This window comes from Lygodium microphyllum, chromosome 5 (genome assembly GCF_053477565.2).
Source record: "Lygodium microphyllum isolate KBCC chromosome 5, Lygodium_microphyllum_v1.1.10, whole genome shotgun sequence".
In the NCBI taxonomy this organism is placed as follows: Eukaryota; Viridiplantae; Streptophyta; class Polypodiopsida; order Schizaeales; family Lygodiaceae; genus Lygodium; species Lygodium microphyllum.
In genome coordinates, this window is record NC_141139.1 from 22,833,981 (window position 1) to 22,848,248 (window position 14,268).

General features: G+C 41.1%; 1 protein-coding gene across 1 annotated transcript in view; it reads right to left on the minus strand.

Moving 5' to 3' along the window:
- Positions 1-12,759, minus strand: part of ABCF3 (general control non-repressible 3) — a 70,413-nt gene extending 57,654 nt beyond the window's left edge. The window contains exons 1-4 of the mRNA XM_087677559.1: positions 12,430-12,759; positions 11,847-12,074; positions 11,559-11,751; positions 11,229-11,437 (exon numbers count right to left, since the gene is read on the minus strand). Coding sequence (XP_087533685.1) covers positions 11,229-11,437; positions 11,559-11,751; positions 11,847-12,074; positions 12,430-12,663 — 864 coding nt within the window. The 5' untranslated portion in view covers positions 12,664-12,759. The remainder of the gene's footprint in view (positions 1-11,228; positions 11,438-11,558; positions 11,752-11,846; positions 12,075-12,429) is intronic.
- Positions 12,760-14,268: the final 1,509 nt, after the last annotated feature.

Here is a 14,268-nt window from a genome sequence, read left to right on the forward strand (position 1 = left end):
ATTAACCCCCTTGCTCCAAATTGCCCCACTTACCCTAATTTTGCTTTAAATTAGACAATATAAATGGGTGATGACCTTGGAATTGAGGATAGGGCTGAAATTTGATTGTGATTTGCAAGAGTTGATAATGCATCAAACTTGACCTTTGCATGGACTCGTGATTGGCTTGTGGCTTGTCTTGACACTTTGAATCTTCAACCACGGAGAGAGAGAGAGAGAGAGAGAGAGAGAGGAGTGCGTGTGCATTAGGCAATGGAGATAGATGAACATGTTGTAGATGGAGTGTGACACAAGCAAGAAGAAAAAATAGGAAAAACGTCAATTTTTTGTCAACAAGCCTAGAACGGCCATTCCAAACCGGGAACAGCAAGGGGAACGACAAGGAATGCCAAGGAACAGTAGGGAATGGGCTTGGGAAAGGCAAGGAACATTCCCTGGCTCTTTCACCTCCTCGAAGGATTTGGAATACATTAGGCCATTCCTATAGCCCAGAACGGTTGTTCCCTGTTTCTATGCAATCTTGCCAAGGTCCAAAACAAGCAAGGGGTGCCCATCCTACAAAAGATTGGAAACTCTACCCCACAAACCACTGTAGCCACGCGGTACGCAAAAGACTCCATGAAGACACCAAATGGTTAAGAAGACCCAAGGTTGACATAGAAAAGTGAGCCTCAACACTAAGCACGTGCCACCAAGAATCCTATATACTTGAGTTGCCATACCAAAGGCCCCGTTCTTCAAGGAAAGCACAAGCAATAAGACTCCAGGGTTGTTGACCAATACATAAGGCCTAAAATAGTGACCAACGGAGGGCTCTCATATGGGTCCCCACATCCAAAACAACCCCATCTCCCATGGATTTCAAGGTGCAAACATAGGTGCAAGCATTGCCACAATATCCAAGATATACTTGCTTGCATAGAATCCTTCTTCCACAGCATGAAACGGAAATGGGGGACGAGATTCTTTAAGACAACACTGTTCCAAGGTGGCAATGGCAAGAAGTAGGTGAGCATAGGAAGTATAATGGTTGGGGCTACTTTGAGACATACATGGAATGGCCAAGCTTGAGATTTCCAATAGACAAACTTGGCTTCCAATTTCTGCAATATCCATTTCCGCAAGCATAGAAACAGGGAACGGCCGTTCCGGCCTGTAGGAACGGCCTAACGCGTTCCAAACCCTCCAAGGAGGTGAAACGGCCAGGGAACGTTCCCTGCCGTTCTCTACCATTCCCTGTCGTTCCCTGCCGTTCCCTGTTTGGAACGGCCATTCCAGGCCTGTTTACTGAAAATTGACGTTTTTTCTTGTTTTTTTTTTTTAACTTGGGTCATAGTCCTTCTACCACATATTCACCCATCTCCATTGTTTAATGTGCACACACACATCTCTCTCTCTCTCTCTCTCTCTCTCTCTCTCTCTCTCTCTCTCTCGCGGGTTGAAGATTCAAAGTGTCAAGACAACCCACAATCTAATTAGGAGTCTATGCAAAGTTCAAATTTGATGCATTATCAACTCTTGCAAATCAAAATCAAATTTCAGCCGATCCTCAATTCCAAGGTATTCATCCATTTATATTGTCTAATTTCAAGGAAAATTGGGATAATTGGGGCAATTCAAGGCAATTTGGAGCTATGGGGGTAATCGAGTCAATGTTGGGACATTTGGGTCAATTTCATGCATTGACGGGTATTGGGGCAATTAGAGGGACATTCTTTGGGGCAGTTTGGGTCATGCAGGGCATATTTGGGGCACTTAAGACATGTGCCGTTCCCCCCGTTCCCGTTCCCCGACCTTGGACGTTCCCCCCGTTCCAGGGGGTCCCGTTCCCGTTCCCCGTTCCAGGTAACTATGTTCGCAAGACTTTCGACTAAACATCAATCCCCAAGGGGTAACCAAGATGCCTTACAATGTCGCTGTGCTATACAATCCCACCCTACCATCCTAAAACTAGCAGATTGGAGGCCGTGCAATAAGGGAAGATTTGGTCTCATTGATTCATTGGACCGATGCCTGTCCAAATAACTCCCATGCATGCAAGGCTAACCAAATATTAGAAGCATCAACTTTCAAAATCATGAAAGTATCATCAACCAGTGCCTAACCAATAAACTGTCGTTGCAAAGGTAGAGAAAGACAAGTTAACTACCCAGTATCCACAAGATACGATAGCATGGAAAGAATAGAGTGAGTAGCAAGCGCAAAGAATAGCAAGCTCAGAGAATAGCCTTGTTGGATCGATCACGCAAGGGGAAAAAACTTGATTACTCTACCATTTAGCATGACACGAGAGGTGGCCACCATACTAATGGTGTAGATCAACCTTGACATGCGAAGGCCTTTTCCAAGTCTAGTTGCACCAGAACAACCTCCTATTACATGTGCCCTGCATAGTCATAATACATAATGTTGCAAGACTCGCATCTCCAAAATTTCAGGTAATGAGGAGTCCTTATGCATGGCAAAAATGTGGTCTAATTGAGACCATGTGGCCATGTATTGAGGCAAGTGAAAGGTAAATCTTAAAGCTATTGGAGAAAGCCAAGACCAAAGATCTTACTTCAAGGCATCCATGGCAAAGGCCTAACACACCCACTTCATAGACGATGGAAATGCCCCAAATTCAATGGTTGGCTAGTCCTCCACCTGAATTTAGCTGAAATTCACCTTGAGCCCTGAAAATTTCAAGTATTGGAGCTTCCAATTTCTGGCACACTTCCCGAGGCTACTGCTAAACCCTAACTTTTGCTTAAATTAGAGTTTACAGCAAAAAAATTTGCAATTTCTCAACCTCCAAGGGTCCAAATGCTAAGATCTTCGAAGCAAGGCTATGAAATGGCTAGGAGATGAGAGAGAAAGCTGTAGAGAGAGAAAATTCAAAGTTTTGTCGCGAAGAATGACTAAAAATCAATCAAATGCAGCTATTGCCCTACCACAACAGCATTAAATGCTGTCGCCTACAGCTGAGACATCCAAATCAAATGTCACCTTGTACCTGGATGCAATCGCCAAACTGTGGAGGGTCTGAATTTGCAATCGCCTCCTCAAAACTCACTCATGGCTGGCTGCAATGGCTGAAAATAGGCTGGCCATGGCTGCTCACAACTCTCCCATATTTGCTACAGCAAGAATCATCTCGTTTTTCCTCTTCTTCAACCTTTTACCAGTCTATATGGGCAAATTTGCCAAGTGGCAGCCTTCCCAAATGGTTTTTCCAACATTATCCATCATTAAATATTAGTTTTCAACCTTTAATTACTGAAAATTAATCTAATAATTATTTCGGTGCCCAAAAAAATAATCTGACTAGCCAATAATTAAATTGACTAGGCATCTTCCACTCCTAAGTCTCTCTATGTCATCTTTGACCATTAGATCAGTGTTAGGTACCATTAAACGCCACATCTCTAGTATCACCAACTGACACTTATGGCCAAATGAATGACCTAGGCCAACAATCGATACCAAATACCTCCAAGTACCTCTGCAACATAACTTATCGCAACTTTTGCCTTTGACATCCTGTGATTTTCTCAAGTCCCGAGCTCGTAAATTTACTCTAACCCCAGGTTGCACCTCACATGTGCAACATTTACTTAATCATGTGATTAAAAATTAATCCACATGTTAAGTAAGGTTTCAAAAATACATATCCTCATGACATTAACCCATCCCAAATCATGCAAATCTAAAGAAAGCACAAGTTGCTTTTGTTGGACCAAATCCTTCTGCAGAGGTCATTCCCTAGTGTGAGTGGTACCTCCATCATCATTTCAATATCCCCATTATGAGAAATCGTAGCAACTTTTTTGTCCGAACACTCCACCATGAAATGACCAAGCTTTCCACAAGTGAAATAGTGACCTACAAAGACTTCCCAATTAAGCTTAAACCATAGCGGATGTATGCCAGTGCAATTGAGGTGCAGCTAACTAGACCTTTTATTGGAGGGGTTTGTCACGAGGACGTAAATTTTTGAGATACCTTAATCTTCCTAATAACATTTGATTGAATTATTAATCAAATGTGCAAGGTAGTTTAGCACATGTGATACACATGGCAATTATTTCACGGTAACAGGCCAAGGACTCTAAGGATACAGTTTGTAATAAGTTATGTGTGACAGGTACTAGGTGGTACCCGATATCATATTTAGACCTAACCAATGTTTTTGCCACTAATGTCAGTGGTGATATTAGAGACTACGCATTAATTAATTAATTAATGTCCGTCTAAGGATCAATATCTAATCAGGGATACTTTGAAGAAAACTCGCCTAGCCAATTTAATTATTGGTTGGTGAAATTTATTTTCTGAGCACTAGAATAATTATTGAATTGATTTTCCAAATTAATATTCTTAAAATTAATTTAATAAGCTAGATAATGCTGAAAAATGGAATTAGAAGGTTGCAACTTAGCAAAACTTGCCCAGGCAAGTAAAAAAACGTTTTTAGGGCCTGTTGGAAGTCTATTCCAACCATTATGGGAAAGGAGGCTATTAAAGAGCAAGGAGAGACTCTTGATGTAATTTGCAACCACCAGGGATCAATCCTACAGCATGTGACAACAGATTGGAGCCCTCTAGCAGCAAGTGACAGCCACCCAAGGTCCCTCTGGTGCATATAACAGCATATAGGATGGGACAACAATCTTTCTAGTGGTCATAAGTTATAGGTGACAACTTCCATGGCTGTTTGAATAGGACAACAATAGCTTTTCAGCATTTCTCGTGATAAAACTCTGAAATTTCTCTATCTACATCATTATCTCCCATCCGCTAATCATTTCTCAAGTTATCTCAGCATTTTCCACCAGTTTGAACCATCACAAGAAGAGATTTCAATCAATCTTTGCTATAAACCCTGATTTACAACAAAATTTAGGGTATTGACAAACGCCTTGGGATACATGCTCAAAATTAAGGGCCTGGGACTTGAGTTCTAGCAACTAAAATTGAGGAATCTCAAAGAGATTCAAAAGACTAGCCAACCAATATCAAATTTGGGGTTAAATTTGTCTTTCAAGGAGCAAGGTGAAGGCTAATCCCCGAGTAAACCAAGGGACCATTTGGTTTGGAGGCTTGTTGGTCAATTTTGACAACAAGAGGCACTTGGATTGGCGGTTTCGAAAATGCTTAGACATTTCTAACATTTCCTACCTATAGGAAACACGTCTCCTGGCAACTATGGGAATGGACCCCTGCTACACTTTTGTATGGTACTTTGATTCTATACATTTTGAACAAAGGTAAAGTAAAAATATTGTTAATTTTTAAATATATTTGCAATGTTTTTAATGCCATCTTGGTTTCCCATCCCCTATTTTCAGCCGTCCCCATCCCTGTCATTGTCCCCATCCCCCATCACTTGCGACTATGAGCTTTGGACTTACTCCACTTTCGGGATTCACCAAAAAGCTTGGCACTTTCCTACGTACAAGTTGAAACTAGCCTTCCTTTGGTGGAGAGGTGATAATAACCTGACTATAACTTAAGTACAACAAGCAATAATTAATGAAATGCTGAAACACAAACATATACCATTCAATCTTGGACATTGGACACCCTATTCACCCCAAAATTGGCACCCCTTTTGGTATTTCTTTATCTTTAATTGCAGTTGAATTCGAATACAATGGGATTCCTTCACAATCCAAAAGCCCCTTGCTATCAATAAAGACCAGCAAGTTTTCAAATTGATTTGCTCCAGTAATAAGCCTTCACCGACTCCTTGGAAATGAAATTTCCCCCAAATTCTATTGTTGGCTTGTCCCTCACTTGAATCTTGCTGAGAATTAATTCTCAACACGTCTTCAGGCTTCAATCTCTTGACACCCTTCTTGAGGTTGCTAACAAACCCCAATTTTTAGGGTAAATTAGGGTTTACAGCAAAGAAAAATACAATTTTCCAGTCTCCAAGGATTAGAATGCTGAGAACTTCAAAGCAAGGCTAGGAAATGGCCAAAGGATGAGAGAGAATGCTGAATAGAGAGAAATTTCAGACTTCCGTCATGAGAAAATGAAAGAAATCGACTACTGCCCTGTCTAGATAGCCATGAAAGCTATCTCCATTGATGGAATACACCGAATATGATGTTTGCTTGACTGAAACAACCCTCAAACTATTGTCACCTACTGTTGTAGTCTCTTCAAGGCATGTCACCAACTCCTGGAGGGTCTTTTATTGGTTGCAAATGGCCTATCAACTATTGTAGCAGCTATGGCAGCCTTCTCTCTATCTCAGCTTGCACAAGGCTGGAATGATCCCCCCCCTCCTCTCTCTCTCTCTCTCTCTCTCTCTCTCTCTCTCTCTCTCTCTCTCTCTCTTCCCAAACCTCCAAAAACGTATTTTCCAATTGCATGGGCAAGTTTTGCCGAGTGGCAACCTTCTAATCCCATTTTCCAACATTATCAACAATATTAAATTAATTTTCAAATTTAAAATTATAAAAATTAATTTAATAACTATTTTAGGGCCAAAAATTTTAGTCTAACCAACCAACACTAAAATTAGCTAGGCCAATTCATCTCCCAAGTGTTCTTCAATCTTCTTTAGCCCCCAGATTGGCACTAAGCACCATTAAATGCCAAATCCCCAGTGTTACAACTGACATTTATGGCTAATAAAATGTCTTAGGCCGATTTCTAACACCAAATACCACCTAATATCTATACAAATTACTTAAGACAACTTTTGCCTCTAACATCCACCACTGATTTCCTCGGGTCCTTGGCTCATAAATATAAAATAATCACAGCTGCACTTTACATGTTCAACACATACTTAAGCATTTGATTAAAAATTAATCCAAATGATAAGTATGTAAAATTTCACGTCCTTGTGATAGCATGTCAAGACAATAGGAGGGAAATAGTGCCATTTGGCTTGTTTTTACATCATTAAGCAACATGCAATCAATAATTCACATAGAGGTTACATAATACTAATACTAATTCCAACTACATGGTGCGTTGCATCCAGCCTAGAGTGGGATTCCGGAGGAGGTGGCCTAGACCCTATGGGAGTCGAGCACGATTTGCAAAGAGACAGCCCTCAATACTTGGCTACACTACTAGAAGAAGGAGAGGACCATGCCCTAAGATCTGGCAACCATCCATAGGTTCCTTCAAGAGTCAACTTGCGACCACTCCCTCCATGACAAGGAATGGAGGTCATCAACAATTCTTGCAAGCTTAGAGGGCAAGAGGACAAAGTTCTCATTTTGCAACTCGAGTCACTTTTTGGGCACAAAAAGAGGATACCATTGTCAAAAGATGACATACCAGCGAGCCAGTAGGGTTTACGGGGAGAAACACAGAGTGAACTCGATAAATACTAAGAAGAGAAAAGAAGAGAGAAGATGAATGGAATGATGAAAATCTGAATCATGGAGTCAATGTGATACAAGGAAACAAGGGTGTCGTAGCATAAGGAAGATGATGAAGACTGCCACGAACCGTGCACGAACCGCAATGTCTTTCTAAAGGGGTGTGAGGTTAGTGGAGAGGCTGGAGAGAAGAGATGACGGAGTGAATGAATCAGCCGTAAAGAATGAATGACAGAGGCCACCTATAAATAGGCAAGAGACTGTCTAGGGTGGTGCCCGAAGGAAGGGCGCCGGCTGTCTAGGGTGGCACCCGACTCTGGGTGCCCAACCCCTTTTTGGGGCTGTCCATTGTGAAACCCTAAATGCAAAACGCAAAATGCAAAACTACGGGTGAAGAGTTTCTCAACCACCATATGCAAAATGTTCTTCCAAGTGCACCAATCTTGCACTTCAAAGGACCAGATTTGTAAATTAATGTTTTAATTAAAACCAACTCTAGATCTAGAATTGCTAGCTCTTAACATGGTGACCATTATACTAGCAGTGAAGGGGTATGCAACAATGGACAAGGGTATAAGTTATGTCATACAAGACAGGGTAAAAGGAACAAGGTGCAATGTGAAATTTTCTTTAAATTGAAAGTTTGCACCTAAGAATTGAGTTATATTTGAAAGTTTCACCAAATAAGCAACTCATCTAGGGCACTTAAGTTACAAGTAAGACCTAAGCTTAAGTTTAGTCCAACGAGCAACTAACTTATGATTAATGATCTTGAAAGTTATACGAGCTTTGTTCTACAGCATATCAAAAATCAAGGTTTGAGGTACAAGCTCTGTTTTGCAATAGATCAAAATTAGGGTTTGTTGTTTACAACAAATCATTGGCTAGGATTTACAAAAATCGGTCATTCTAGGTGTTGAATTGCTTGTTGAAGACATTCCAACCAAAACCTCCAATTTGCTGGAGTCACTTGATCAATGAAGATTCAAGGCAAACGATAGGGCAATGCTTATTGATGTGCAGTTCTAATTTCCAATCATTGAAAGCATTAAGTACGGTATCCAATCTCAAGGCAAATGCATGTAAGAGATTGCATTCTATGGACAACAAGTTTAGAGGTTTGAATTACTTCAATTTGACAATGAATTGAAGGCGCACTCATCCATCATCAAATACCTCAATATTTTCTCTTCTTTCATTGTTGTTTTAGAGAAATGTAGACCTAAAAATTCATTTTATGCCCTTCTTCTCAAGCATTCTTCCATTTCAAGAATAATAAGCAAGCCATATCAATACATTGTTGTTTTATCAGCGAGAGGAAGACTGATTTTTCCTCTTTCTATTGTCATCTTGTAAAGAAATCAATTGTTTTTATTACATAGTAAGTAATACATGTTTACATGTACATCTTTACAAGATTTTGTGAGACTAAGAATTACTCCTCCTCACTCTCTAATTGATTGAAACTAAGCTCTTTCCTAAAGGACTTGGGTTAGCAAAAATACATTCCTTGGAGAGGGTTCCCCATCTTCAACCCTCAATCTTGTCGCTATTGCTTTTATGTTTCCATTGTTGTAATTTTCTAAATAATTGTCTTATTCAACTTTGAGCATTTATTTTCTCCATTCCTTGAAATATTAAGTCTTGAAAACAAACGAATATTATAATTATTGAGCATACTACCTTGTTTGAGGCTTTTTAACTACAAAAATAGAACAAAGACAAAGGCTCTACAAAAGGTTAATAGAAAGCTCAATAAAAAGCATTCAACTCAGCAATCAGCAAAGGAAGACCTATAACCAGCAAAAAACAACAGAAGTGGCTGTACCAATGGAAGCATGTCAGAAGCAGATGAGCAATGGAAGCATGAAAGAATGATAAAATAAACTGTTCAACACAAGACAGAAGAAAAAGGAAAGAGAAAACACACAAACACTGCAAAAGAGAACTCAGAGATGTGCTCGGGAAATGGAATCCATGTACCAAACGCGAGACAATCGTGTACAACAATGAGTCACTGGCTGAGTCAGCACTAGCACCGGCACCCCCTCTCCACACTGGATCTACAAGTGATGAATGAATGAATGTGGAGGAGGAGCCCGAATAAGTAGGACAAAATATTGCCAAGAAAGTGATCACGTCGACGAGCATTTTTTTAACAGCCCCAAAACATGTTTAATTAATTAAATTACCAAACTTTCATTTTTTTAAATGTGATCCTAGAGAGTGTCATTAAAAAGAAACACGATCCTAGAGAGTCTCTATGTCCCACATATCAAACCCTAATTTGGGAGGACCCATCCATCTATAAATAGACAAGCCGCCCACCACTCAATCTCAATCTCGTTTTTGTAGTTTGCAAGTGCCATATCTTTTCTATCCACAACCCATTCATGGAGTATCCCCCTCCCCGCCCCCCAAATATCCTAGATTGGCATTGACTTTCTCTAGACAACTAGCAAATACAAGTGGGGGGGAATGTTGGTATTCAAAGCTAGCAACTTGGGCTTGCATGGGCTAGACATCAACCAACTCCTACTCTTAGACTATGGCTTGAACTATCCTACACTCCCACTCAGTCGATCTAAGTTGAATTCAATCATTATGGCCAATCTCCCGAGAGTTGAGACAGGGAGGGCTTGGATCCAACCACCACTCCCTCTAGGGCCAAAATATGGATTTTTACCAGAACCCCTTCCTATGTCTCTCTAATGATGGATTTATCGTCCACGACCACAATATATAGACACATCTCTCTCCCAAGGTATATGACCTACTATTGGACAAATGCGCACCTCCTCCCACCAGTTGGAGGATAGAGACGAGTAGATGGACAGATATTCCAACAGAGGAAAGGATATGCCAACTCTCTGTGACAAAGAGCCAAAGACAAATAAGCACTATATACGTAGTTGTACAATGTACTATTATATACAAAGAAGGTATCACTACCTCTTCCGTGAGGGCTTTGGACCTCTCCATTATGTCATGGAGTATAAGGACCAAAGATGACTCGGGCTTTTCCTCCTAGAGCTCCAAAGGCGCCACACAACACTGCTACAAGACAAGAGACCAACTAGCTCAACAGATACAGATTCATCCCACCAAACTACACCTATCCCATGCCACAAAGTCACACTAGATAAGACCATTGCACTTTGTAAGCACAGTGACCTCAACCATGCAGAATAGATTAAGGGGTCCATATTGTAGTCAGATCACAGCCATCACTGCAAGACACAAGAGACTCACCCTCTACACATTAGCAGAGTAGACTAGGACCACATCATGGTTGAAATGGCATGCTGATCTTGACATTTAGAGAGAAGCTACTATAGCTAGATATTTTATACATTCAGTTTTTAGACTTACAAATCTTTAGATGTTAGCCTTATACTAGAATGTATTTTTCTTTCGCTTTCATGATGAGATGACATGGGACAAAGATGTACTTTGGTCCTATTTCATAGGCCACATTGGCCTTTTGTAGACATTAATATATCTTCCTTTCTTTCTTTCTTTCTTTCTTTCTCTTCACAGCTCACTCTTCTCACTCTGTTGTGCCCATCCAATTTCATGATAGACTTCTTGCCATCTCCTCGCAATCCACCTTGATAGAAGTAGAAAACAAGGCCTCTATGAAGAAGGAGAGATGATCTTGTGTACTTGATAGTGCATCCATGCATACAGCATTAGCTGGCAGTTGAAGTCATAAAAGGTAGACATGCATGGAAAAGAGAGAATTTGCTGCATAAATTTGATATATTTGGGTGGCAATTGACAAATAGCATAATTTGATCATCTTTTTCACTTTCAATTTCCACTTCGACTACCAATATCTTATAGAGCAATCACCATTAGATAGCAGTAAAAACAAGAAGAGATGAGATAAGAATCAACCTGCTGTGCAAGGAGATGAGCTTCCTCTTCCAGCAATTGCTTCCTTTCTATGTCAGCATTTAATACACACTGAAGCACTGTTGTCTCATCAGCTACGACCTCCTGCTCGACATGTAAAATTTGGCAATTCTTTGGGATGCCATCAATTGCATGCATAGCCATATACTTTAGAAAGGTGGTTTTACCAGTTCCATTTCTTCCGACAAGTCCTGCATGTTTCTAGGTCAATATACTCCATCCAGACTGTTGAAATTCAGTAAATTCATTTTACTTGAACTCTGTTCATACAAAGACCAAGCCTTCCTTGAAGTGATTGATTTCAATACTGACCATAATGCCTGCCGTAAGCAAGAGTAACAGATGCTTCAGATATCAATTCCCGACCACCAACAGAGATGCTAAAATTATCCATGCGAATGTCACGAGGGGCATTGCCTTCATCCGTATTCCAATGATAAACAACTGCTGCAGGCATGTTTGCTTCTAGTGCTTCCAGTGCAGCCAAATGGGCTTCATACTCTGCCTGCATAGAGAGGAGGTCAAAAAAGAGCCAATAAAATAGCCATTCTGAAACTCTTATCTAGCTGTATATTTTAGGCCCTGTACAGCATACATTACCTGCCTTTGTCGCTCCTCCTTTCTCTTTTTACGCTCAATCTTTGCCTTATCACGCTCTGATAAGAAAAGTGGTACATCTTCAACCTGCTCTACTTTTGCAGGAGGTTCTTCCTCCCTTAGTCCATCTGACATTCGAACTGGGGTGGCAAGGCTGCGAAATCCTTCTTTGTAGCTTACCTTAGCAGCATCTCCTCGAGAACCAATCTTCTCTGCCAGTTTGCCACATACCTGAAAATAATGAAATTTTTTAGCAATTAATCTAGTTCTGTTAATTTAAACTAAGGGAACCACTGGGATTTAGATACCATAAGTACATTGATGCAGATAGCCAACATATCATTGATGCAGCTCCTCACAAGATTTATAAACAACATAGCCTTCTCACAAGATTTAAAAACAACGTAGCCTCCGCAGAGTAGCAGTAGTTTGAGTATCCAATTCCATTGACACGTTCATGAATCGTGTTATTTTGGTTCATGAAGCAAAACGATAGAAGGAGTCGAACATATTTGGAAAAATCGAGGCGAAATTCACATTACAGCAATCAAGTGGTGGTCTAGCGCAGCTCAAACAGAATACTGGCCTGTTGAGCTTCAGCCTCATCTTCTACACATCCCGCGCCGACCAGCAGGTCCCCTAGAGCTTCGTATGCTCCTTCGCCTTTCCATCCAAAATCGAAAGTCTCGTCCTTGAGAACATTAACGATGTAATCCACGATGGTGGTATCCACGTCAAGAAGGGGCTGGCCGATCACATCTCGGATGACCGCCTCCACATTCACCTGTTGCGGCTGTTGCGTCGATGGAGCTGGAGGCATCGTTGTTGCCTTGGCTCGACAGATCTCTTTGCGCGTTCGATCCCGCAACAACCAAGAGGCAAATTTTACCCCTTCGGCTGAAAAAGATAGTAAACCTGCGGCAGTGGCACTATTTATACAGTTCAAAAAAGGGGCCCCAAAAAGGGGAAAAACCATCAATAATCAATTTACCCCTCTGCCTGAAAAAGGGAATAAACCTTCGGCAGTAGCACTATTTAAACAGTTCAAAAAAAGGGGCTCCAAAGGGGAAAAACCATCAATCATCAATAATCGATAAATGACTAATTGGAACTTGGGTCTCTTAGGCCCGTTACACACCAGGCCCTCGATGCCCATTTTGTGGACAAACAGAAAAACTTGACTTGGGCAGACATTTGTCCATCACTCGGTTACACACTAGGCAGCGGACATATTTTTCTACCTAGCAATTGTCTAATGTCCACCCGTCTACAGGTGTTTACACACCGCTCACCACTTGGCTGTCGGTCACTTCCCAACCTAATATTAAATATCAATATTAATCAATTTAGCACCAAGCTTTTACACTAGTCAATCTCTTATGATCGCCACATTAATCAACATCGATCAACCATTGTCACAAATTTTAAAAATAACAATATCGTTTTAATACAATTAACACTAACTCTATCAAACAATAGAGAGTAGGGGAGTTGAACCCCTTCACCATGCTATTGAAGCATGGATCTACCCAGCTCTCTGCAAGAAGGTGGAAAGAGGGAAATTTTATTGACACGCCACCCCTCTTTCCACCTTCCCACCTGTAATGCAGCCACTCTCCATTCAATCGTTACTATCTTCATTGTCGACCTCTTCCACTCAATCAATATCTGCAAATATCGTTCTCACGTTTGCATTCTCTCTTTCTCGAAACATGGTTCAAGTGACATTGTCCCTTCGAGTTGTTCCTCCAAGTTGACTAAATCCCGGTACCAGCTCTACTAATTGAGCTGTTGAACTCCTTGTGTGGTATCCATGCTAGTTAATGCAACAACCTCTGCTAATACATTCCTCAAGTTGTTTTGTTGGTCCGTATCTTGTTGAGATGTGTTACTTTCTCTCTCCAATTCTGATGTTGCTTCAAGTATCCATGCATCATCGCAAATACCTTTGCCTTGTCTGATGGAGCTTTCGCAATCAACAGTCTTGATGAGCCTAGTATCACACGAGCAAGAAGTAGCAACAATTAATCAACGAGTGGGAGATCGATCGGGAAACAAGGACCACCATATGAAGAGAAGGGAAAACAATTGGTGCAATGCGAGAAAGCCTCTTAGGGCCCACACAGAAAATGTGATTGGAGCTTGATGATGATGGACACAACAAGGCAAGGGAGCTCCCCTGCCCTATTCAAGCCTGAAACAAGGTGGGGGCCATTGAATGCTCCCCAAAATAGGCCTATTTGGCTATGGATAGTGTATAAAGGGCCATTAGCCCTTTTTGGGAAACCAGGCCTATGATTGGCCCTTTTTGGACACACTAGGCATCCTCAATGTGGTGTGTAATGGGCGTTACCTTCATGCATGAAGCCCAACCACCCCCAACAACCTCCCACTTAAAGGTGAATGTTCCTAAATGTGGAGAAAA